Source organism: Cydia pomonella, chromosome 5, assembly GCF_033807575.1.
Source record: "Cydia pomonella isolate Wapato2018A chromosome 5, ilCydPomo1, whole genome shotgun sequence".
Classification (NCBI taxonomy): domain Eukaryota; kingdom Metazoa; phylum Arthropoda; class Insecta; order Lepidoptera; family Tortricidae; genus Cydia; species Cydia pomonella.
Window position 1 is genome coordinate 9,108,626 of NC_084707.1, and position 26,526 is coordinate 9,135,151.

General features: G+C 39.1%; 2 protein-coding genes and 1 long non-coding RNA gene across 3 annotated transcripts in view; 2 read left to right on the forward strand and 1 right to left on the reverse strand.

Moving 5' to 3' along the window:
* Positions 1-521: 521 nt before the first annotated feature.
* On the forward strand, positions 522-2,111 carry LOC133517680 (transcription elongation factor S-II). Its single transcript, XM_061851044.1, has 2 exons — positions 522-873; positions 1,102-2,111. Exons 1-2 carry the CDS (start codon positions 805-807, stop codon positions 1,909-1,911), a joined length of 879 nt encoding a protein of 292 aa, XP_061707028.1. The 5' UTR covers positions 522-804; the 3' UTR covers positions 1,912-2,111.
* A 2,150-nt stretch (positions 2,112-4,261) lies between these two features.
* Positions 4,262-26,526, reverse strand: part of LOC133517669 (zinc finger protein Xfin-like) — a 49,105-nt gene continuing 26,840 nt past the window's right edge. Inside the window, exons 2-5 of the mRNA XM_061851027.1 lie at positions 16,931-17,878; positions 11,322-12,754; positions 10,380-10,554; positions 4,262-9,331 (exon numbers count right to left, since the gene is read on the reverse strand). Coding sequence (XP_061707011.1) covers positions 6,608-9,331; positions 10,380-10,554; positions 11,322-12,754; positions 16,931-17,878 — 5,280 coding nt within the window. The 3' untranslated portion in view covers positions 4,262-6,607. The remainder of the gene's footprint in view (positions 9,332-10,379; positions 10,555-11,321; positions 12,755-16,930; positions 17,879-26,526) is intronic.
* LOC133517685 (uncharacterized) overlaps positions 21,356-26,526 on the forward strand; it is a 125,201-nt gene continuing 120,030 nt past the window's right edge. The window contains exon 1 of the long non-coding RNA XR_009799392.1: positions 21,356-23,402. This is a non-coding gene — a long non-coding RNA (uncharacterized LOC133517685). The remainder of the gene's footprint in view (positions 23,403-26,526) is intronic.

Sequence of the window (26,526 nt, forward strand, 5' to 3'; positions counted from 1 at the left end):
ATAGCATTTTTTACCTCCTTGGGTGTTATCGCCTAAATTGGGCCGGCAATGTAATCTATCGACTCTTGACATCCTTTCTCGTGGAAACTCTTCGTTCAATAGGGTGGAATAATATTCTTGCCGACGTATGTTTATTTCACTATTTTTGGTTATAAGTGTGGCATGTAGCGCCACCTATTTATGGTTTTTTGTCGGACACTTTTTGTTTTATGGAGATTCTGTTCTTTGCCTCTACCTTCCATACATTTAGGTGGTGGGCAAGCTGTGTATGTGTGGGTTTTAGCATGTCTTTAGGGATGTGGACTTGCCGATTCTAATCATGTTGTATATCGATAATCTCTACACAGCGGAACGAAATAGCAATTGATTGAAGCTTCGATATCTTCACTAAAGTCCACATCCCTAAAAACATGCCAAAAACCAAACATGCCAATTTTTATGCAACACAGCGTGCTCACCGCCTAAATGGCTACGGCTTGAGTATAAAATTGTGTACTGAGAACAGACAACACGGGTCGGGTAGGGCTTGGTTGGGCCGATATATTGCAGAAATTTGGAGTGGCATTTACAATACAAACACGATTACAAAAAGTTTTATTCTATTCTACAATCTTAAGTTTACAATCCGTGTAGAATACGCTTTACAGCATCTTTTTGATATCTGTGGTTTGGCCATCCTAAAAATAAATATTGTCTATGGTGCAGTCTCCAAATTGGTGTGGTGGTCGATTCATCAATATTTTTCCAAGATTTGTGTGCTGAATAAAGGCGGGAAGAGCTATTTCTCAATTAAAACCTTCAAAAATGAGCGTAGAAGAAGATGTTATGAAAATACAAAAGAAATTGACCAAAATGACATCGGATGATGGCACGGTTAGTTTTATAGATAGAAATTAATGGATATAGATTTCCGTACAACAACGCTTGTCACTAAGCTTTGAAACACCGCTTACGTATATTTTTTCTAAATTACGAGAACGAAGTAACTTATTAGATGTAAGATGATGATTTATAAATTTAGTACACACCGGTTGAAGCTTTGCAAGCATTATAGTGTCTTATATTATAGTGAAATGATGAATGATCTTTTGTTGTTCATAGGGCCAAGAGGAAGCATTGGAGTTACTTAAAACCCTGCAGACTATGGCTATCAACCTGGATGTGCTGACTAAAACAAGAATAGGCATGACTGTTAATGCTCTTCGTAAGTCAAGTAAGGATGAGGAAGTAATATCTCTCTGTAAAACTCTCATTAAAAATTGGAAAAAGTTCTTGTCCGCGCCTAATACTCCGTCCAAGGAGTCTGGAGGGTCATCTAAGTCTAAGAAAGATTCTGGGAGAGACAAGGATAAGAAAGATGACAAGGAAAAAGACAGAAAACTGCCCCAATCATTTCCACCTCAGTCAAACACAACTGATGCTGTAAGACTCAAGTGCAGGGAACTGCTCACTAGTGCACTCAAGGTAGATGGAGAAAACCCCAATTCTTGTGGAACCCCCGAAGAGCTTGCTGAAGAATTGGAAGAATGCATATATGGTGAATTTAAGAACACAGACATGAGATACAAAAACAGGGTGAGGTCGAGAGTAGCCAATTTAAAAGATCCTAAGAACCCGACCTTGCGCACAAACTTCCTCAATGGTGTTATTTCTGCTTCTCGGCTAGCTAAGATGACTCCGGAAGAAATGGCCAGTGATGAAATGAAGAAACTAAGAGAGAAATTCATCAAAGAAGCTATTGATGATGCTCAATTGGCCACGGTACAAGGCACCAAAACTGAAATGCTTAAATGCGGGAAGTGCAAAAAGAAGAATTGCACTTACAACCAGCTGCAGACCAGAAGCTCTGATGAACCTATGACCACTTTTGTTCTCTGTAATGAGTGTGGTAACCGCTGGAAATTCTGCTAAGACTGCTTTTAAATCTGTAGACGAATATTGTGTCAATGTATGATGTATCTTATCATACAATGTTTTACTATGAATTATGAATTTGTTTTTTTTCTATTTTACTTGTGACCTTACTGCTAACTTTGACAGAGGAATCACATTGAGTAGATAAGGCATTCTTAGTTTAATACTAATAAATTAATATGCTTATGTAAGTGAAATTATAGTTTCATTCAACCTTTTTAGGGTTCCGTAGCCAAATGGCAAAAAATGGAACCCTTATAGATTCGTCATGTCTGTCTGTCTGTCCGATTATTTCAAATTGCTAGAACTGTTTTAAGAAATCTTGTAATACTAGTGGAAGTGTCTTATTGTAAGGATACTTTATCAGGAGGGTCCACACAGCAGGCGTATGCTCGGTCTGTGTGGACCTGCCTATTGTGTATCTCCTTGGATTTCACAGGCCCAATCCCAGTCTCTGTGTATTATTATTACATTGGCTGGTAGTACAAGTTTCATGAACTAGGCCAGCTCCTGCACCATTGTTATAATATAACACTTAATGTTACAGATGTGGCAAATGACTACTTTGTAGCAAATAAAAATAAAATATTATTATTATTACTGTATCTTGAGAAATGCTTTCATGAATATTTACAAAACAATCATTACTCACATGAATAGATCTAATTTGTAGTACTATTATTAAGTATAAAGAAAGAAATTATGCCCAGAGTAACAATTGTTTTCTGTAAAGTATGCATTTTAATCAAATCTTTATTTTCATATTGCAAAATGGGTAACTTAATATTGTACGTGATACTTTTTTGAGCCTTCCTTCATAATACTGTTTGACGGGTTTTTCCCACTAGTTAGCACCAATGGTACCTAACTAGTATGGTTTTTATTCCCCACTACCACCACCAGTGGTAACTACTGGGAATGTTTTTCCCACCTTTTACCAGTGGTAACTGGGAAAATTCTCAGTAGTTACCACTGGTTAAAGGTGGGATTTTTTTGTTTTGTTGTGTTTTTAATTGATTTGTTTGTTAGTTCGTATAATTCATTCAAATTACAATTAATAAGATAAATTTAATCTATACATGAATATTTATTTGCTAATTTAAAACTAAAACAAATAAATCGAACTTATGCTAACACAAAACAACTTAAAACTAAATATAAAAGATCTCCCCCAAATCACTTCCTTCCGGCATGGTCGCAAGAACGCTGGCGGCGTAACCCCTCTGCACCGCCAGACTTAGCCTCTGGGCAAAGAAAGCGCCAGCCCTATGATCGCCCGAGATGCCTATCAGCCGAACTGACACTTCTCTGACAAAATTTTTGGTGTCAGACGACCACGGGCCTAGCGTTTCCATTGCAAGCGCCGCAAACTCATACTCATTCGACAAGAACGCATATTTGCGGCGCTTGGCGGTCTGGGCCTGGTCCACAGCAGTCCCAGGCTTCCGAGCTGACCCTTCCACGTAAGATGGAGCCAGCGTGTCAACGCAGGTGGCGTCCCACGCCAAAGGGCGACCTAAGCTCCAGGACACGAGAGTGCAGCCATCAGGTCTCTTGCCGTCAGCTGCACAGAGACCTGACGGCTCCAACGTCGCGGAAAGGGAGGCAGTGCTGAGGGCGCGGCGGATTAAATCGTTAAGGGTAGCATGCCTGTAAAGCCGACCAGCGCTCATTTTGCAATGCAGGCCATGCCGCCCCAGAGTGTCAACTGGCTGTACGCAACGGCTGCAAGTGTGCGGCTCGCAAATTCGTAGACCCAGGCGAAGGCAAACTGCGATCCTCAAAGATCTATACATTGACTATTTTAGTTTATGCACTTGTACCGGTAAAACGGTTTTTAGGATTCCGTATCCATAGGGGTAAAACGGGACCTGTCTGTCATCAGGGTATCTCATGAACTCAAAGCTAGACAGTTGAAATTTTCACAGATGATGGATTTCTGTTGTCGCTATAACAACAAATACTAAAAAGTACGGATACCTCGGTGGGCGAGTCCGACTCGCACTTGTCCGGTTTTTTATCACTTTTAATGCAATTTACTGAAACACTAATCGACATATACTTATTAATTGAAGTACTCTATATTTATACAGTTTTTATTATATTGAACTCCAATAAAATTTTATTGGTAACTACTGGAAAAAAAATGCCCAGTAGTTACCACCCAACCAAGCTAAACCGTTACTACTGGGATTTTTTTCCTAGTTTTTACCATTGGTAACAAATTAGTGGTAACTAGTGGGTATAACCCTGTCAGATCTTTGAAATTTCCACAGTGTTAGTATCTTCATACCTAAGTCGTTTTTAGTTCTAGGTATTTAGTAGGCATATAATCAATTAAAACAAGTTTTTACTTATTTAATTATTTATTGTTATTGAAATTATATTGATGGGGCTTTGCCCTGTGAACAACTTTTCATGAGGGACAGTCAGCATTTGGTACCGTTATGGTCATTAATGTTCAGTCATTTTTCTCCTTGACTGTACCAACATATACACAGGCTCATACCCACTGATAAATATTATCTTAATAAGTACTATTTTTTTGAGCTGCGTCTGTGTACCAACGTAGATAAATCGCAAAAGTGACTTGATTCAAAGATAAATTGGACATGTTTTCAAGCAAATATAATGGTTATCAGTGCTTTTTAATGTTACATCTAACTTACAAAATCTCAGCGTATCAACTCTTGGCACAGGATTGTTTGTAGGTATTAAAATATAAATTGTTTAAAGATCAACCACGTTTAGATAAAACTGTAAAGCAGCCTTAACTGTTATTTCGTAGTTGTCTGCATACAAATGTCCAAAAAGTGTCAGGATATTCCAGTTACACTGGATAATCATACTCATATAAATTATTCTTATTTATCTATTTGACTTAATTATCTATATTGCTACAATATATAACATCTAACACCCTTTTGGATAAAACTGTACGACTATATTATAGTAGTTACCACATATATATCTAAGGCGCCTTACGGGCACTAAGAGTGGTGCTACTAGTTCAGTGGTGTCACTCACGAATTGGAGCCAATCGTGCAGACTCGAACTCATCAATCAATGCCCGTAAGGCCTGTCCTTATATATGACAATGATAGTTACCTATTATTCATTAACCTCTACATAACACGAACCTATAACATTAGCATTTCTTAGTAAAATCAAGAAAAAGGCTTATTAGACGGGATATCCAGCTTAAATAAAAAAGGTATTTGATACTTTCTGTACTGTTTGTCAATATTACATGGTTCCATAGTATGCTAGATTTCTACGGAATGCGACTAAGGCAAAATGATGATAATCATTGAAGTAGCAGACTTATAGATTGTATAAGATGTGTACCAAAAGTCAAAATAAATATGTGCTTCGAATTAGTCGGGTTTTGTAGATGTCGCTGTACTGTTCCGAGTTATGAGGCAAATCTGGCTTTGAAAGTTGGCGCTTAACAATCCAGTGACTACTAAACGTATGGCCGATATGGCTTAGTAAAGCGCCATCTATTTCAGCTGTCCATTTAGGAGCCATTGATACTTGCTTACACTTGAAATCATTTCTACAATCTATAGCTCTTTATAGGTATGTATTTATAACGTATTGTCCTCCTTTTGTGTGACAATAGTATTGCAGCGTGCTTTGCGTAACAAAAATGCCTAAAGTTGTCAGACATTGTAAATGAGAAACGCTATAAGTAGTAGACATTTACCAACTACAATATTTTGTTTAGCATAGTTGCAAACGGTAACAACTTGTTTTGCATTTAGTACCATTAACTTAAATTGTATGTCAATCACAATGAAAAAATTAAGGATGATCAACTCTGGTCCTCAGAGTTAGTTAAGATTGTAAACCTTAAAGTGCAGATGTCGCTAGTGACGTTGTCACAGTTGCCATGGTTAAATTCGCGGTGAATAACGGATGGTCAGTTGGCGCAATTGGTAACGCGTTGGACCGGCAATCCAAACATGTGGTTTCGAGTCCCACGTAGACCAGAGATGGATCATCGTTGGTTTTTTCATAGTGATTGACATCTGTATGTACAATTTATACAGTGTGTATTTTTGATATAACCTCAAACTTAAACTAGACGTAGGTTTTAGTGCTATAAAACAATTCTGAAAGATTTTTTAGTTTAGTCTTCACTACCAGAGCATAATTAATTTTTGAAATTTTTTCGAGCGGCAATGTATGTCACATCATGATCACTTTTGACAGTTGTGACGCCGCCGCGTCATTAATGAGACGTTTTGAGTTAAAACAAAGTAGTGAACATTAACATTGCTTGCTGAATTATTTTGTATGAAAAAATAAAAGTCGTCCATTTTTTATAAAACCTATGAAAGTGTGTTCATTACAGCCTAAACTAACTGCCCTTTGATTATGTTTAATATCAGAAATACACACTGTATATTGTAATGTGGTGCGTTCCACAATAAAAAAAAGGAAAATAAATATTTAAATTTACATATATCATGTAGTGAGTAGGCTATAGTCCAATTTAATACAATTTCAGCAAACATTTTAAACCTAATATGGCAAGCTATACTTTGGTGAACATATCAACAATTCCTATTTGGGCTTATCTATACTAAAAAAGCTATTCTGCCAGTTATTCGAATATGGTCATAATCGTAACAATCTACTTACTTTACTAACATTATATAGAACTATTAAAATAAGTTAAACTACTTTACTCTACAATAAGCTCCCCTGTTTTAAGTTTGACAAAAATCTTATTATCATTTGAATCGAAAGTAATTTTTTCATCTAAAGTAATAACTAGATCAGTAGAAGTCTCTTCTTTCACCGCAATTTTTAAATTTAATTTAGGACCATTTGTCTGTCCATTTTTAATGATATCTTTCAGATCAAATATTTTGTTATCTTCTGCTTTATTATCATCGATTAAATAATCCTTTTCTTTAACTTCAATATCAGAAATATCTTCATTTAAATTTTCACTCTTGTCGTCATCTTTTGTATCTTCTTCATCATCGAGTTGTTTTATGACAAAAGTCACACCTTCACTAGCTGCATAGCATTCAGGGGTCAAATGCTTTTGATAATTAAAATGAGTCTTCAGATGTTCCCGTAGAAAGTGTGATTGAACGACGACTAGGTCACAATGAGGACATTTATGTATTCCATTCGCGGCATTTAGGTTATCTTCGTGTCTCTTATAGTGATTTGTTAAAGCATCTTGGCGCTGGTTCGTGTACGGACATAACAGACACATGTGTAGCTTACGTTCCTTTGTGGGTGTGGGGTCCGGTTGCTTTTCTTTTTCTGCATTATTTATAGACCGCCTTAGTTGTAGTAGGCGGAGTGTCTGTTGGTCACTGACAGAAAACTGCTGAAAATCACTTTTTGGCCTTGTTGGCCCCTTTGGCATTGTTTTAATCGCTAGCTTAATATTTCCTTTTGCTGGTTTATCTTCCTGTGTCTCGTTTTCAGCTTCATTAGTCTCTTCGTTATTTTTTCTTCTCTCAGCCTGTGCTTCGTCATTCATTTGATGTTTCCTCATGTGCTGCACGTAGTTGGCATAGTATTTTACAGAATAATCACACACTTCGCACTTGTATCTCTGTTTGGATCCGTGCAGCGATAAATGTATTTTGTATTGTTCTCTTTTCTCAAACGCGGATGGGCACTTGTGGCACTTATACCTTTTCTCTTTTTGGCGGCCATTTTTCATGTATGTAGGATAGATAAACTCTGGGTTACCGTGCATTAAGTATCCGAATTGAGGATCTGCCTGTAGTACAGGTGGAAAATGGTCGTTAGGTTTCACTAACTTGTTGTTATCTTTTACAACTCTTTTCTGCGCTTCAGTTTTCCGTTGAAATAGATCTGTACCAGATAATGGAATGTTTTTGTAATCGTTGTCTTCTCCGGATTCGTAATCACACGTGTTGTTTTTTCCTTCATTCTCGTGTAACGATTCGTGTTTGGCCAAATTCCCTAAGTTTTTAACAGTGTAACTACATTTTTTGCATTTGTGGTCGCCATCCCCTCCGTGCAATCCCATGTGATAACTTAAAGCAGAAGTTTTAAAGAATTTGGCTGGACATTCCTTGCAGAAATATTGCTTAGGCACTCTATTTTCGTTGCATTTTTTCGAAGAATCTACAATCTCAAAGTTAGTCGACGGGTGCGAAACTATCCAATTAACTTCTGAAGTAAGCGGGCAGTGTACAACCTCCAATTTCGGCTCCTTGTGCGCTGGGTGAGATCGGTGCTTAAACTTGAGCATTTTAGTTTCCGTCGCATACTCATCGGAATGGTGGACCGCATGAGTTTTTAATTCAGTCTCTTGGGGCACTGAAAACTCACAAAGCTTGCATTTGTTCGCAAACAACAGATCGTGGAATTTGTCATGGATTCTCAAATCACTATCAATAAAAAATCTAGCCGGGCATTTATGACAGAAGAACAATATTTTCAGTTCTTCATTGTCTTTTAGAAGCATCTCGTCCCTGGGGCTATTCGGGTTGTTTATTTTCTCCGTTTCTATAACTTTGCGTAATTTAGTAATCTGCTCCTCATCGGGAACATCGGGTTCAACTGGACAGTAAATGCGTCCGTAAATTTCTCCGTGCGTCCTCGAATGTTCGGCCAACCTTCCGGCATTATCGCAAGTAAACTTGCATTCCAAACATTTGTAAATAGTGATTTCACTGTTTTCAAAGACGATACAATGAATCTTCTCATGATTTGGTATCTTACACTTTTGGGAATTCACGTACGAACAGTAGCGGCATTTGTACATTTTGTGAAATTCGTTCTTAGCCGAAACCCATACGAAAGGAATTTCGTTTAAATCGATAGGAATCTCCATCTTACAAGAGGACGAAGACGCTTCCATTTCTAATTCCATTTCACTTTTCTTAGGCATGATCCCGTGAACTCTCATGTGCTGATGGAGGAGGTGTCTCTTGGAAACGCTGTAGTTGCATTCCTGACATTTGTATGGAGTGTCAGCCGGGAGCCGGTGGAATTGCTCGTGATACATGAACTGGGACTTGCTATTGGTTTCGTAGGGACACTCCGTGCACTTGTGTCGTTTGGTTGAGATGGACCCGCTCGAATTTCCAGGATTATCTGGCAGCGGCGACTTGCATCCCATTGCTTTGGAGATGTATTCTTCTGGGTCTGTGACACCATGTAAAGCTAGATGTTGCAGTAAGTCGTGTTCAGTTTTAACGAAGTACGGACAGAAGTAGCATTTGAATATGGACAGGGGCGAAGGCTGGTGCTGCTGCATGTGGTTTTGAAGTTGTTTTCTGTCTGCAGCTTTGAACGGACATTTGGTGCAAGTGTCGTTCATTTCGTTCAATAATGACGAGGCATCAGGTTTCGGTTTAACCGTGGTAATAACTTTGATGACTCCATCATGCTTCAAACGACAGTGTCTCTGAGAAAAAAGAGAAGAGTGATGTAAACACAAGAGAAAAGATATTAACGAATAGAATCAGACGTTACTTTGCGGAAATCCATATTAATTATAAATAAAAAATAAATAATTCAGCCTATATACGTCCCACTGCTGGGCACAGGCCTCCTCTCATGTGCGAGAGGGCTCGGGCTATAGTCCCCACGCTAGCCCGATGCGGATTGGGGACTTCACATACACCTTTGAATTTCTTCGTAGATGTATTGCAAAACCATATTAATTAAAACAAAAAAAAATACTTCGCTAATCCGCGAAAAGATAACGTGCTAGTCAATCATAGCTAACCCGTTATAGTTCCTTGCGTATTAATGGAAAAAAGTCTGGGATTTATATATTAGAAGAACCCGAGTTTAGGCTCTTAAGCAGAATTGTGGAATTTGTGGAGCTGATGGTTAAAACACTAGTTCTCGTGGTGAATATTATATTGCAAGCTGTACAAAAACATAACAAATTCAAACGGGTGTCATATATGTGTCGTAATAAGTTTACTATTGTGCCAGCATACACATATACAACCTCCAATACGCCCTCTTAAACTATTACGGACATACACAGTCACTTTTGTACTTGTCTGTACTCTGTACATAAAATAAAATTTAAATTCCAAACTATTGTGCCTGACTGTACACAAACATAGAAAACCGCCAACAAATTAAATCGCATAAAAAATGAAAACTAGAAAATTATTCTATTACCTACACAAAACATTTAAAAAACATATAAGACATATCAAACACCTAACTACTCTAATCCGCCCTCTTAATAGGATAATTTGACAGAGATAAATCCTTCAAAAAACCTATATGATGAAATGCAAATTTTTAATATTCACCAATTTTAGACACAGCTGTTATAATGTTATTAAGTGTTTTTATGGTGTTTGTTTAATTTTTGCCCCCCGATTAAGCTCACAAATAAATATAAACTTTGTAAATCCATGTAGAAGCCGATTTCTTGTGTTGTTCGTAACGGAACTGCTAATGACACATATTATGGTAGGTTATCTTACTTGTATGACGTGCTTCCAGTTGGACAACTGGTTGCAGTGCCCGCAGCGGTAAGCCAGGTCGGCCGGGTCCGGCGTGTTCTCAGGTTTCTTGGTGAAGGACTTGTTCTCCTCGTGTCCGTCTTCGGGCTTCGAGTGCTCACGGACATGTGCTAGTAGCGCTTCCTTCGACGGGTCCCTGAAACCAAACCATTCGTTGTTAAGGATATTGTATTATTTATTTATTTATTTAATCTTTATTGCACAATACATGAAGGTACAAATGGCGGACTTAATGCCTTACGGCATTCTCTACCAGTCAACCAATGGGTTAAACCAGAAAGATTAAGTAGGTGCAGTGTCTTTTAAAGTAAATGAATTTGTAACCGAGACTATATATGAATATAACACTTACACATATACTTAATACAAATAAACATACATATATTAATACATAAATAATTATACCAAGTGTGAATCATTAAGTTGATGAAGATGAAAGTTTGTCATGGAAATACTTGCGCAACATTATGCGCTTGAATGTGAATTTGGTCTGCGCTTGTCTGATAGAGAGTGGGAGAACGTTCCAAAGTCTGATTGCCTGAACAGTGAAAGAATTGGAAATGAAACCCGTTCGGTGTTGGGGGACAATGAGCTTAAGACTACGGAACAGCGAAGATCTGTGCCTGGACGTGGGGTAACAAAATTAAATTTCGAACGGAGATAATCTGGGGCGGACGGGTCAAACAAGATTGAGTAGAGAGTACATAGAATACGAAGGGACCTACGCGCTATTATTTATATTGCTTTGGAAATTTTTCAGATATTTTAAAAGCAAATTAATTTAACTTGGATTAAAAATAAATCAGTGGGGTAGGTAAAGCTTTGGTGATAAAGTAAAGTTAGTTACAAATGCATATGCACCTTAAGATAGGTTTGGAGTTGGCAATAGAATTTAACACTTACTTGTAGTTACATTTTTTGCATTTCCACATCGTTTTCTTAGGTTTCTGTTCTTCATTTTTGATATCCATTGGCTCGATATTGTGCTGTCCATGTAGAGTTTGCAAGTCAAGAGGTTGCATTTCAAGTGTTGTGTTGATATTATCATTCGTGTCGTTGAATGATTCATCGAGTTCCATGCTCCCGTTCGCCATTGCGTTTGGATCTATATAGTCAAACTCGGTTTCTCCATATTCGTTTACGACAGGCACGGCTAAGAACTTGTTGTACTTACTGTAGTTCCTTCGTCCAGTTTCATCAGTCATCAAAACTTTGGCATCATTATGTTCAGGGTCTCTTGCTGATTTTAGTTTTATGTGTTTGGTGATGTCCCATCTCCAATTCGATTTATATTTGCAAAGGGAGCATTCGAAAGGTTTTTTATTCAAATGCCCGACGATGTGAACATGGAATCGTGATGCAGTCGATGCCCAGAACGTGCAGTGCGGACATTTAAATACCTTTTTTCCGGCAGCTTGGCTCGGTGACAAGTTCATGCCTTCATTTTCATCAACTATTTCTAAGTCATAGTTTTTACTTGTTTCGGGCATAGTTGAATCATCATTAATATTGATGTCCAACGGCGTCTCAAATTTGGCGGTATCGGGATTAATATTATTCCAAACAAAGACTACATTCTCCATGGGATGTGGTTCATCTTTAACAACATCGGTTTCATGGGCTGTTGACGTGGCTTCGTGTTTGTTTTCACTGTCATTTGATTGTTCATTTTCTGCTTTCTCCACTTTGCCACATGTTTGCATGTGAACATATAAATCGGCACTTGATTTGCATCTATGCCGGCAATTCTGGCAACGCGTAGAGCCAAGGCTTGTGTGTGTGTTATTTGCCAAAACCCTGTTCGCGGATACTGTGCAGTTCTTTTCGTGTACGGAATGTTCTGATAAGCATTTGCTTTCAAACCCGCAGTTTTTGCATGTCAACGTTCCTTCCTCTCCAGTTGCGGTAAGCAACCTTTCTTTTAGTCTGTCAAAAAAGGATTCGTTTTTCTTTTTCATCGCAGGTTCTCTTGTAGTAAGGGGTGTACCATTGGTGACAGGTATAATTGTGATATCAGCTGGAAAATTGTCGACGTTATCAACTGTATTAGTATCTCTACTTGGATCTTCTTTAAACTTTTTGAGCGGTGGCTCTCCTGGCGGTGATTTATTTTGATTGGGCGTCGACGTGTTCAGAGGTATTAGTTGCGGTATCGGTCTAGGTATTTTTCGGCTTTGTTTGTTTGTATTCCCTTCTCCCGTCGTGCTGTTTGGCGATGGTCGATGTTGCTTATCTTGTGCCAATTCATTGTCTTTTTTGGCAGCGGTTTCAGTGCTCGTTTCGTTATCACTGGTACAAGTAATCATTTCTATATCTGCATATTGGAGACCCATTTCCTGAAATGAAGCAAAACAAATAGATACAATTTTATTATAAACTGTACGTTTTGGATACATATAACTAGGTAGACAAAAAAAAATGTAATTATGACAATGCGTGTTCGGCTCCTCCTCCACAATTCTTTTATAAAGAGTTCGTGTCATTCACGATGACGCACAGATTTGTCAAATCTAACCTTTGATAACATGCCATACGAGTCAAGGCACGCGTCTTTGTGAATGACACGATCTATAGATAAGTCAAGTAGATAATGCTTCTTTATTAGGCACGCTAGAGAACTTTTACAATCTTTTTAAAAGAAGTTGAATTGGTCGCGGAACGTCCTAACGAGCGACGAGTGGTCGGGCCTCCCTATACCAAACCGGCAATAGCTCTCACCACACCGCGCAGGTACAAAAACTTTTTTAACTCCGTAGGGTTCTTCCAACCGTATACGTAGGTATCTATACTTGTTTTGCGAGTTTTGTTACATGTGAACTTAAATTAAATGGAAATGCGTGTGAATAAATTATTCACATGCACTTTTCATTACCTAATTATATAATTCAACAGTTTAACAATGTTTATATTATTAGAAAAGGGTACCTACGCGTAACTCACGGGTTCTTTTGGAAAACGCGATATTTTGCAGAAGGTTAGGCTTGGGCCGATTACACGCAAGCGGGGGGCATATCGCCGGCGGGGAGCAGCACGATGGGGTAACTGGGGTAACTTTATTACAGCAGGACGCGGCTGCAAGCACTTCTTTTAGACTGTATACCTATTTGTCAATATTCAATGGCGTGAATTCATATTCCAGTTAACGCTCTGTAATTTGTGATAAAAAACAAATGTTTGCGGGTTTTGTTACGTCATAAATTATGCATAATAAAAGCTAAAAGTCGACACTGCATATCTATCGTGTCATTATCAATGATTGTTTGCTTTACTTATTGTTGCCTATATCCGAAATCTATCCATCGACTAAAGACAATGGACAACTATAAATACTCCGAAAAGTATAAAGAACCAAAACGAACAATGCACCAAATACTTTGTTTAGTTTTTTTACCCAACTAACGAAGAAGGGAGGAAAACTTTTTATGTAGGTCACTTGTGTGTATACTGATACTTAATAGGTATTGGTCACTTTCTTTAGCATTCCCAATAATCCTAATAACTTGACGGATTTTACTTTACTTGTGAAATGTCTTTCAATTTGACTGGACTAGATTGCACAAGTGACACAGCATTTTAAAATATTTATGTCATTATTAATCGCCTTGTACAATTTCTAGTTCTTATTTCTATCTAAAACGTTGCAGTTAGCTTGTTAACACATCTGCAAACGTCTTTGTCGCATAAATTGCCGCGATAGCGAAGACAGTGGTCGGACGACGGTCGACCTTGAGCCGATGGAGAGGAGCGCACTCTGTAGAATACTCCTACCTACTTATACGTACCTATAGCAGATCGGTATAGGTAACCACAGACGACCCTTGTGCGCCTTTAAGTACCTATGAAGTTTAGACGCCTGCAGAAATTCATTTCGGTATATGATTGAGTTTTACCAGTAAGCTGCTGAGAAAAATAAAAGCTGTATCTCAATCATCAATATCATCATCGATTTTAGGTATTACTTTAGAAAACTCACGCAATGTTTACCTATTTAATGTGACTACAAGATTGTATTAATATTCGCCAACACGTGTTTTTATCAATCTTTATTACACAGAACTTACTATTACAAAGGGTGAACTTTATTCCATGGGGCATTCTTAGGTACCTGCCATCTGCAAACCGTAGGTCAAAGTAGATAATTGAAGGAATACAACAATAGATAGGGCGATATAAGTAATAAAAAACCGGTCGTGCGAGTTCGTTTTACTCGCGCACCGAGGGCTCCGTACAAAATTTGAATTATCTCGTGTAACTATAAAGGCGAAAGACTTTTGATCAGAAGTACCTATACTATGTATAATCAGGGGAGGAAATTAGAGCGTTCGGGCTTTCTCGGCTCCGTTCGGCTCGGCATTGCTCGGAGCAATTATTAGGGTTGGCACAACTTGACGTCCCTTTGCGTGCACAGATAACATAATTGCATGAATTTTGACAACCCTAAATAGCCGAAAGGGATAGTTCCATACATTAGAAAGGGACAACATGATTCGGCCCTGAATCGCTGTCAAACTTCGGCTTTGTACGGTAGTATTATGGTTTATTATGTGATATAATCGAGTACATCGCCATCTATCGGCAAATTGTCGAACAAATTTGCGCGATGTAATGCACGTATGTTGGTTTTTCGAGGACAATTCTCTATCGTGTACATTTCAAAAATTGTTCTTGTATTTGTGACAATAAAGTGTCTTTAATATTTTATCTTGAAATTCTTATAGAAATTTCAAGTGTCATAAACACACGTAAAGTTGGTTAAATTGCAAACTGAATCCGGAAAAGTTTTTAGTTAATTAAAAAAGTTACCAAGATAGAGGTTTGATTATATTTTTCCTGTAAAATGTATAGTTTAATGTTAATATTATGTAAAAAAAAAATATAATTTTTCTTCGGTAAACTTCGGAGATAAAGGGGAGGGGGTAGTGACATTTTTTTTTTCACGTTTTCCTTCATTATTTTTTTTTTTCACTAAAAAGAAAAAATGTTTTGGAATGTACAATTTGAGCTCGAATGATACCCGACTTGACCTAGTCACTAGACTTTGAAATTTTGCCCCCTCTTCATATTGGGCATTTTCCATAGTTAATAAAAAAAACTTTCAATGTGTCTGGGTTAGCGTTGTACATTTCAAATCGATAGATTAAGTGGTTCTCGAGATATTTAACGATGTGACAGACCGACGGACGGAGTCGTATCATAAGGGTTCCTTTTGTACCTTTTTGGTGCGGAACTCTAAAAATGATTCTAAGTTTTACCGAAATATGTTTTGATCACGGTAAGTCATTGTCTTCCTGACCATGATCAATAACGATATCTACTATTACGGTTCTTTTAATAAACACCACTACTTAAATTATTGTTTACATTTTCGGTAATAACGATAAACGGGTTATCACTTATCATTATTATCTCCATAGAATAGTAAATTGAATTACTTTCCTTCTCAGCTCCAGTTCCTACTCTACATATAACCGACCCATAACTTAAGAAACCAAAATGAACTGTCGTGCTTTAGAAAAACCTTAGGTATTACTCGAGGAAGATTATAAATTTATAATAACTAGAGACCCGCCCTGGCTTCACACGAGTTACACAAAACTTTAACAAATTATAAACTTAAACCTTCCTCAAAAGTCACCCTATTGATAGGTGAAAACCGCATGAAAATCCGTTCACTAGTTTTCGAGTTTATCGCGAACATACATACACACAGACAGACGCGGCGGGGGGACTTTGTTTTATAAGGTATTAGTAATTAATTAACAATCTTTCATTGCATGTTTTGAGTGTTTAAAAACAGTCATAACGATAGACTAAGTCAGGGAATCGTGAAGCCTCTTTAGTCGTGGACGTCGTCGCAAAGCATCAATAAAAAGATAAAAAAATCACCATACAGGTTACAAGCCGAAGATAGGGGGCCCTATCTTTTATTCTAGGATGGGCGCGTTACGGTAAAGTCTGAAAAACACTGCCTTCATTTTATTGTAACGGAGATAAACAAAAACGATACATGGGTTTTGAAATAGGTATAGAATTCATTATGGATACAGTATGCGTTGATTGAATCTAGTCATTACGAGTACGATACTTGTGATGATTGTTATTGTCTTATTGGAAGGAAACTTGTACCATGAGATAACATCAACCTACCTACGGGTACTTAGAACTTTTGAATGTGAGCATTAGACCGGCTTGATTGATGATGATGATTTGTAGCATTTATATTTAATATGAGTGTTCAATTGATTTCGACCCGAGTTGAATGAATTTCCTTTACATGGGTACCAGTGGAGTGTTCAAACCATACGCAGCGCAAGCGGTATGAGAACAACATGCATAGATAAGGACACATATGATACAGATATATAGAAACGTGATGCAAGAGCGCGTCGAGGGGTCGAGCGAGCTGAGTGCAATCGCACACCAACGGTGGCGTGATAACAGCGGGCAAGCATGACGTCACCAGCGGCGCCCAGGGCGCGGCCCCTCGGCCTCCACAGCAGGGGAACACTCACCGATGCGTGCGAGGAGCGCGAGTCGCCGCTCCCTTCCTCCTCCTTGACGATGAGCGCGCGCGCCGCGTCGGCGAGCGCGATGTCGCTGGCGCCCACCCGGTTGCGTCGGCGACTCGCAAACGATTGTCCCACGGGCGGCGTGTGATGATTCATCTCGTGCACCGTCAGACTTTGCTTGATGTCGGCGGTGAAGTTGCACATGGAACAATTGAAACTCCCCGTCCCACCGTGATTCTTCATGTGTCGATCTAAATTCCATTTGTAAGGTGTACGGAAATCACACATTGTACATTTTATCATTGGCATCGAATGATATTTGACGTGTTTGGTGAATCTTGCACGGATGTGAGTGACGTAGTTGCATTTGGTGCAGGAGAAAAATTTAGTCTTGTCCTTTGGTAAATCCGAGGGTGCTTCAGCGACAGCCCTGTCGACCTCGACCTCCATATCTGCGGAGTGGTCCATCGACTCTTCGATGCAGTCTTCTAAATCTAATTGAATTTCTTCGGTGTCCTCGACTTCTTCGAGTAAATCTTCAATTTGCTCCTCCGGCTCCGCTGTGGTCGTGGCCACGGGCGCCGGCGGAGGCTCCAAATCTGCTTTAACCACTTGCGTTGGCGCCGCATGTACCATCTTTATATGTCTCACAAGCTTTTGGTGATGTCTCGACGCGTAAACGCAATGTGGGCAGTCATATATTTTAAACCTTTCAAAGTGAACGTCTCTCGTATGCACTAAATAAACCCGCGGGTTCTGTGTGTAGAATGTGCACTTGGTGCAATTATAGTTTCTTCTTATCTTGCACTGTGGTAGTTCAAAATCTTCGGCGGCGTCCGAGGAGGCCTCAGAGGACGCGTCGCCGCACACGCGGCCGTCGAGTCGTACTAGGGATGCGACCTCGCCGACGTTAACGCTCGGCGGCGAGGACATTTGCTGGAGCATAGTCCGCTGGAACATAATAATCGTGTGTCGGTTAAAGTACGGGGGAAGGCGCGCGGTACGGGGCGGTGTTACGCGCGCTGCGGAGCGACACGTGTGCGGACCGCGAGAGCGTCGCCGGCAGAGTGAGGCGGCGGTCGCAGCGGCGCGGCAGGCGGCGACGGCAAGCCGAGCGCCCCGGCGGCGGCGGCGGCCGGGCCGAGGGCGCGTGGGCGCGGGACGGGCGCGGAGGGTCGGACGGATGCGATGCTCCTATGTTTTTCATCCTCCTCGACGGATAGGGGAGCCGGCGGGGACACGCCGCGCAACACTCGACAACCGGCCTAATGAGATCAGGAGCACCGCTCTTGACGCTCGAATGTCTTTCATTACGTTCCAACATAGTATGGAATTGCGAAGTACCTGAGTAGAAGTTCGTTAAAGAACAACAGTGCAATAGCGTCATGCGAAGCAAGCTATAGTAATTACATGAAAGTCAGGTACAAAGAGCTCTCTTCGCAATCCATCTACCTTAACCAACACTTATTACTTACCTTACGCCTCAACATTGTTATAGCTATCTACAAGTAATGTGAGCGCAACATATATTAGTCAGCTCGCCAAGAACTCGTGTTAATTAAGACTAAACGCACAGTCTATACCAGCGAAGTTAAAAATAACTTATAGCTAGTTATGTCCTGCATATTTAGACTTGGAAACTCTACAAACTACTTAATGTAGGTATACTTAAGCATGTATGAAAGATAACATACATATATGTTTTCTGGGTCGGAGAATTTTCTTTGATACGTTAACATTTCATATACGAAAGAGAGCGGCTTTTTAACTAACCCATTCATCCGACATGATGTCTTTTCATGCATCAAATCCAAACAAGTGTTATTATAAACGTGTAACTACATTCGTATAAAGCAAATTTTGATAGTTTTGACGCCAGAACGTTGATGTCTTTTCTTATGAAAATCACTTGTTTAGCCATTACTATTAATTTACTTGCTACAGAAACCATAAAATTGTCATAATATATATATTATGTTTTTTCTTACAGCAACTTTTGTCTTTATTGCAGTAAGGACAACTTGCGTATCGTTAATATGTATGTATGCGGGGCGATATACCTAACCCTGAGGGAAACATGTGATACTCGCTCGTTGCGTTCGCATCGCGTATCCCTCACCCGTACACCCAAAGGCATACGTGGCATAACTATGCAATCTTGCGCTAATTGCATTGAATTAATAATTATTACGCCACTAATCGCCGCTACGTGCGTGCTACGCGTGTGCTACGAAGGTGATAGTGCTACGGCCTACGCAACGCAACCTTTTTGAGAAATTGTAAAATTCTTTAAAAAACCTATTTCAATTTTTTTTTAACGAGATCGCTTTGTTGATATCGTGATTGATGTCAAGTAAAGAAGCCAGTAACGATCTTTCCCCTTAAAGGATCCCCACAAATTTTTTTACACCTTGTATAACGTGTACTTACAAATTTAGGCATTGGCAGTACTAAAGGCAAGTACTAAATTTATTCTTCAATTCTTAAACCAGACTTCATGAGAACGGTATATTCCCATTTGTCCTCACCATACATCAGGCATTAGTTTGTAATAAATTGACAATAAGTGACATATTATTTAGGTACTTACTACCGAAGTACAACACTTAAAACTCTCGCGTTTCTCTTAAAGTCATTAACGGGTCTAACGCGATGAAATTTCATCGTTTTACCATTTATCCGACGTGTCAGCCAGTAGGGTTAAGATGGTCGGCTCTTTATCATTTGTCACCATGCCTGTCACATTCTAACAAGTATGTAAGCGCGAAAGTGACGGGCATAGTGACAAGTGATAAAAATGGAACCATGCTGCCACTGCTGGTCTTCCGTGACCCGTTAATGACATTAAATATACTACCGAAGTATCTCGTATATTGGTCGACAGTCAATAGTGTCTGTGAAAACGGTTCGAAAGCGCGGTTTGCCGAAATATTTTGCTATAAGTCCTTGTCTTATTTCCCCTACCGACTTTTGTTTATTATACCACGTCGCTGACAAACGAGCATACGGCCCACCTGATAGAAAGTGTTTGCTGTAGCTTTTTGACATTTGCAACTACAGGAATATATTTCCATAGTATATACATATAGTCATCAGAAAACCTCGGCATGGAACTCATTCCACAGCCGGAATGCTCGCGGGACCAAATTCCTCTGAAACCGCACGTTGCGCACTTATATAATATGTATATGTGTACGGATGAAACAATGTTGCTAAATAAATATTTAACGTCTTTTATTATTACGTGATGTTGGGAAGCGACGAAAGTAATGAAACGAGCAGAGAGTTTCGGTTAAAATTCACTTTAAGACTGTTAGGTTATGAATGGTTTTATGAAATAGGTACATAACACGTTTCCCTATACAGCGTGTAGACAAACACACTTTCATAGTTTTATAAAAAACGGTCAAGCGCGAGTTCTTTTTACTAGCGCACCGAGGGTTCCGCACAAACTTTCAATTATCTCGTGTGATCAAAAAGGCGAAAGACTTTTGATCAGAAGTACCTATACTAAGTATAATTGTGTACAGCGCCATCTATCAGCAATAAATGTAACTAATTTGCACGTAATGCACGTAAGTTGGTTTTTCGACGATAATTCTCTATCATGTAAACCGATTTCAAAACTTGTTCTTTTATTTGAAAAAATGTGTCTTCAATGAAATCTCATAGAAATTTCAAGCGTAATTGAGACACTTAAAGTTGGTTACATTGGAACTAAATTCGGAAACGTTTTTTGTTTATTAAAAAAAAGTTATGAAGACAGAGATCTGATTTTTTTTCCTGTTAAATTTATAGTAATGTAAATATTAAGTAAAAAATTCATCAGTTTTCTGTGCTAAACTTCGGAGACAAGGGGGGGAGGGATGTTTTTTTTCACATTTTCCTTCATAAATCAATTTTTTCCACTACTAAAAAATATTAAAAATATGTTTTGGAATGGTCAATTTGAGCTCTTTCAAATGATACCCCACTAGACCTAGTTACTAGACTAGACTGAAATTTTGCCCCCTATCCATTATTGGGCATTTCCCATAGTTTTTAAAAATAAAAAATAAATAGAATACTTTCAATGTGTTTGGGTTAGCGTTGTTCATTAGAAGAGCGTGCAGGCTCTATGACGAAAAAAATCAAAATGTAAATATTTTCCATGAAACACTATTTAACTTCAAACGAATATCTTTAAAATGTATTAAACAGCCATAATATTGTTATAAAATTATTGCAAGTTTTCTAAGACTGTTTATTAATACACCGTTTATGTTATTAACGATTCCTATCGATAACTCGTATAAGTACTTTAATATTTTAATGTTTAGGTTCACATATTTTAATTAAGGAAACTGTAAGTCTACAATATTGGTAACTACTATTGTGTTTTGTGTTTATAATAATAATTCAGCCTATATACGTCCCACTGCTAGGCACAGGCCTCCTCTCATGTGCAAGAGGGCTCGGGCTATAGTCCCCACGCTAGCCCAATGCGGATTGGGGACTTCACATACACCTTTGAATTTCTTCGCAGATGTGTGCAGGTTTCCTCACGATGTTTTCCTTCACCGAAAAGCTAGTGGTAAATATCAAATGACATTTCGTACATAAGTTCCGAAAAACTCATTGGTACGAGCCAGGATTTGAACCCACGACCTCCGGATTGAAAGTCGGACGTCATATTCACTCGGCCACCACCGCTTGTTTTGTGTTTACTATAACAATACGAGACTGTTTGTTTCTAAATAAATAAATTAACTATTCCAAATTCAAATCGATAGCTTAAATGGTTCTCGAAATATTTAGCGATGTGACAGACAGACAGACGGACGGACGGACAGAGTCGCACTATAAGGGTTCCTTTTGTACCTTTTTGGCACGGAACCCTAAAAATGGCCGACTTTTATGTTTCCATATAAAATAATTCAGCAAGCAACGTATCACTTTAGTTTTAATACAAAACGTCGCATTTAATGACACGACGTCACAACTGTCACAATAAATACAATAATATATTAATATAGGACCGATTTATATGAAGATTTAGAAAGATACAAGAAACCTATGTAAATAATGGTCAGTCAGTGGTTGTCCACCAATGATTCTAATTATACTCTAGATTCATTACAACTTTTCCTTAATGATATTTTTGCAATGACTTGACTGGTATTTAATAATATAAATAAATGAATACATTTTGATATTACGTCCAATTTTATAAAGTTACTACGGGTACTGCGGATCAGAACTATAAAGTATAAAGTTATGAATATGAGCAATCGTCAACTCCGTCAGTTGACTTCAAGTAATGATTATTTACAGTTTTAGATGCCAGTTGACGTTCGTTCGTTGACTGATGATATTTTTATTTTTCATGTTCTTAAAAGCCCCTTATCCCGGCTAATTTTATGTACATGTTTTTGATTCAAATCAGATTACCCATATCTCGCTTTGTAAAAGAAATTCTAAGCAGTGTTATCGGTAAGGAGTATCGAGTGACTCGGCGCACCGAACAATATCTAAGTCACTAAACTGCAGCAACTTGTACCGACTGACTCATCTGAAGATAATTAATTATACGATGAGGAATAACATGGTGCGATGTGCTACGGTGTGGTTTAGTCATAGACTGGACTGTCATTTGCAAATTTGCTGAAGTAGAACCATTATAAATCTGGCCTCTGATCTCTGATTACCTATAATTTTGTTGCATAAAAAGGCTAATCTATACTATAGATTGACCAACAATAATACGATTTAGGAAAACTATGCTTATAGAGGTATTTACACCGCTCAGTTTGAGTATGAAATGGGGTTTAAATAAAAAGAGAATGTGAAACTATTAAAGACTTTTTATAGGCGAAATAATATTACGGTTTTAGAAGGACATACCATTTACCTTACTTATTTAAAATACCTATTTTAAAAAGTTCAAGTGTTAGATCGATGGTAGCACAACTCGCGAGTACTTTTCAACGGTAGTGAATAATTTAAAAGCGCGCCTCGTGCAAGTGGTGAGCTGCAGTTATGTAGTCGCCGGCAGCTGTCGGACGTGTCCTGGTGGGACAGGGGCGCGGGGCGCGGCGAGTGAGCGAGGCAAGTCAGGGCCGAGGCAGGAAGAAGGCATCCCAGCCCGAGCACAATGGCGGCGGCGCGCCGCAGGGGGAGCCCTCACAATCGATATGGCGTCGCTAAGGTCCGTTGGCCGCTGCGAGCGGTTTGTGCTCTGCAGAGGCGGATGCCCTCTCCCCGCGCGCGCTCGCCCACCACACCTGCTGTGTATTTATAGAGCCCGGGGATGCAGGGATGTCGGCTGCCACGGTCCTCTACTTATCTGCGGCTACGTGCGCACAAGGCTGGTACAGTCAGCGTCAAATACTTAGTAGCAGTCAAAGTGGCCAAATAGTTCGGTACACCATACTAAATATATGGTGTACCGAACTATTTGGCTACTTTGACTGCTACGAAGTATTTGACGCTGACTGTACATTCCCTTGGGTGAACCAATATACCTAAGTATGTCCTCGAGATTCGTATAAACTGTGCGTAATTTAATATGACACTTATACTGCTTCTCTTAGTTCCAATCGCTTAGGAAGGCACACGAGCAATTGACTCATGACACCAGTCTAATCTGCGTAATCTATTAATTATGCATGAATTATGCGCAGGTAAGTAGAGTCCTAGACGGCCGCTCGCATGTACTCGGTTAGCGATTGCAATATAGGGACAGGCAGTCTGTTATATTCGATCTAGGATGTATAACGTTACCTCGAAATTAATAAACTATGCGGTAATGGAGCTCAGACTTACACTGGTTTGGTCTGACCGTGACTAAGTGACTCGCAAGCATTACGAACTAGAATGCAGAATGTTTGCACACGCTCTATACCCAACGTGGATGACGCTCGGCATTTGTCACAACGAACGTAAAAATACCACACGTTTGCCGCGAGTTCCGTCTTGCACGTGGTGGCACAGCAACATGATAACTATTCGTACCAACGGATCAAAACATGGTATAATATTATGCCGCAATAGCACTCCACATGGATGCGACTAACATTTCAACATGCTATTTTTACTTGGTATGGAGGAGTACTCGATGTCGTCAGATGTGCGCTGTTGCGAGTGGATAGACATTTTATTTGAACGAAGATGCATCGCGGTGAAATGTGGCTGTGATTCGACTTGCCGCGTTTTTTTCTTATTTGTTGTATTCTTGCTTTTAAATAATATTTCAAGCTTCTTAAATAAATAATATTTAAATTATGTATGTATAAGAATGAGCAACCAGACTAATTGTAATAAAAATTGCCATCAAGAATTACTTAAAATATGAAAATTATAAATACCCCAATCAGCACTATATAACAAGTTTTAAAAAAAGAATTGGCATATTTATATCGTAGGATAGTTCAACGCGTTGTCATAAAAATTAGTAGTGTACACGGTATTCCTTTCACTTTCATTGCCCGAGTCCGATTCCCGAGACACGAGTCATTTGGAGTTATCGTGGACGCATACTAAAACTCTTGCTTTCAACGACCATCGCTCTATTACCGATTCTCGGACCGTTCATAATCGACTCTACGTAGAGCACGTCTGTATTGCATGGAACCGAACGATATCGTTAATTGTTAAGTTTGGCAAACATCAACATAGGGCTTGTGGTTCGATAAGTCTTTGAAAATAATATGAATGATTTAAGAAAAAAAGACAAGCATTTGAACAATTTCGAAAACTCGGAAAGCAATAAGAAAAGTTTTACACTTTTGTACCGTCGGTCCTAAACTATGAAAAAGTCAAGAATTGAACATGGTAAGTTGAGCAGGTTTTGGGGTTCCGTAGTCAACTAGGAACCCTTATACTTTTTAAATATAAGTACATATTTGCTTTCTTTTCCTATAAAGGTCTTAAACCCTCTATTAGGCATGCGTGAGTCCGACCCGACACGCATGAGTATTAAAAACACATATAATTTAGTGCTTAATGTTTAGTTATAAAACTGCGTTTATAGCCATAAAACATTAAACAATTATGCTATTGGTAACAATGTAATTCGTCGTCTTGTTTTTAATTGTTTTGTACGCCAGCAGTAGGTACAGCTTGTTGCAAATAAAGCGAGCGCTTAATTTGGTGCAATGAACCCCCTTTGACCAGGTGTACCCCGCATCGGTACGATCCATTGTCACAGGCAACGCCTCCGTATGATGCGAATAAAAGTATTCACTAAGCGATATTCATTACCTACCTACTCGACATAAAAGAGAATTCCGCTTGCGCTCAGGACATTTTTATTCTGTTCCATTGTAGTGCCGCAATGTACGTATGTCATTCAAGGAAATATTTTAGCGTTGTTTACATTTGCGTTCCGAGAGTTTCACATCGACTTTAACAACATAGGTTGTCGGAATATTACATCGTAAAAAGGTAGCCTAATATGCCTAAAATATGTCCGAAGGAAAATGCATAGTTTTATAACCAAATTTGTTAAACTCTGGAGTGGTTTTGCAAGACATTATCTACGGAGTCCGCGATTTAGCACGTGCGGCGTGCACATGTAAGGTTTAGCGTCGGTGAAGTGTGGACGGAGCGTATTATTTATAACAATCGTGGCTGTCTGTGGCATCGCATACCTACTTAGTTGATGGTTATCCTCTTTGGCGTCGTTAGTGTTCGTCGGGCTAGAATACTCGGTAAAGCGTAGTGTTAACCGGAGCGCACAGAACTCTGTCAGCACGCCGCGCCGTAAAGGCGTTAGGATGCAAGGACACATATGTCGTTGTTCCACTAAAGGAATCTCAGGTCCTCAGTTGGCGTGGGCAAGTGGGCATTCCACGCGTGACTAACCACGCAAATGCCGTGGTACTGGTAATGGTACTGCGCTCACCTCGCCGCGGCCTCCGCTGAACACTTCTTGCATTCGAAACTTGTTCTTGCAAACGGTTATCTGGCACTCCGGCAGTTATTCTCGTAGGCTAAAACTAACCTGTGACCAATAAAGTTAGGTAAGGTACTTTATTATTTATTAACTCAAAAATTCTCTACCAGTCAACTTATAAAGACAAACAGGAACATAGAACAGCAAAAAGAAAAATTTGTTTACAAATCAGTACTGCATTATTGAATATGGTAATTACACTGACATATTCATTTTATAGGATGTTCACGAGTTTTGCGACGGTGGTTACGAGCAATTTAATGTTTTTAGTCTTGATAATGCAATCATAAGAGTAATCTTTATAACAACAATTTAGTAGACACTCAACAGCCCTCTTTGAAAGCCTTAATTTCGTAACGACTCGAGAGGCACCTGACTTTACAATTTCCATTGCAATTTATATTTCATGGTGGGTAGTACCTACTTAAGTTTTAGTAGTATGTATTTGTAGGCACTTATACCTGAAGCACATAGCCAACAGCGACAAATATTACATATGCCACTCAGCCTATGAGCTGTCAACTGATAACTCGTGAGTTGGTTCTTTGATACGCACGCCCTAATTAACACTTGACGTGACGTTGCGGCGACACCGGGAAAGCAAACTATTCTCTTAACAGACTCTGTAAGTTCGATTAGGAATGTGATTTACTGATTTCACATC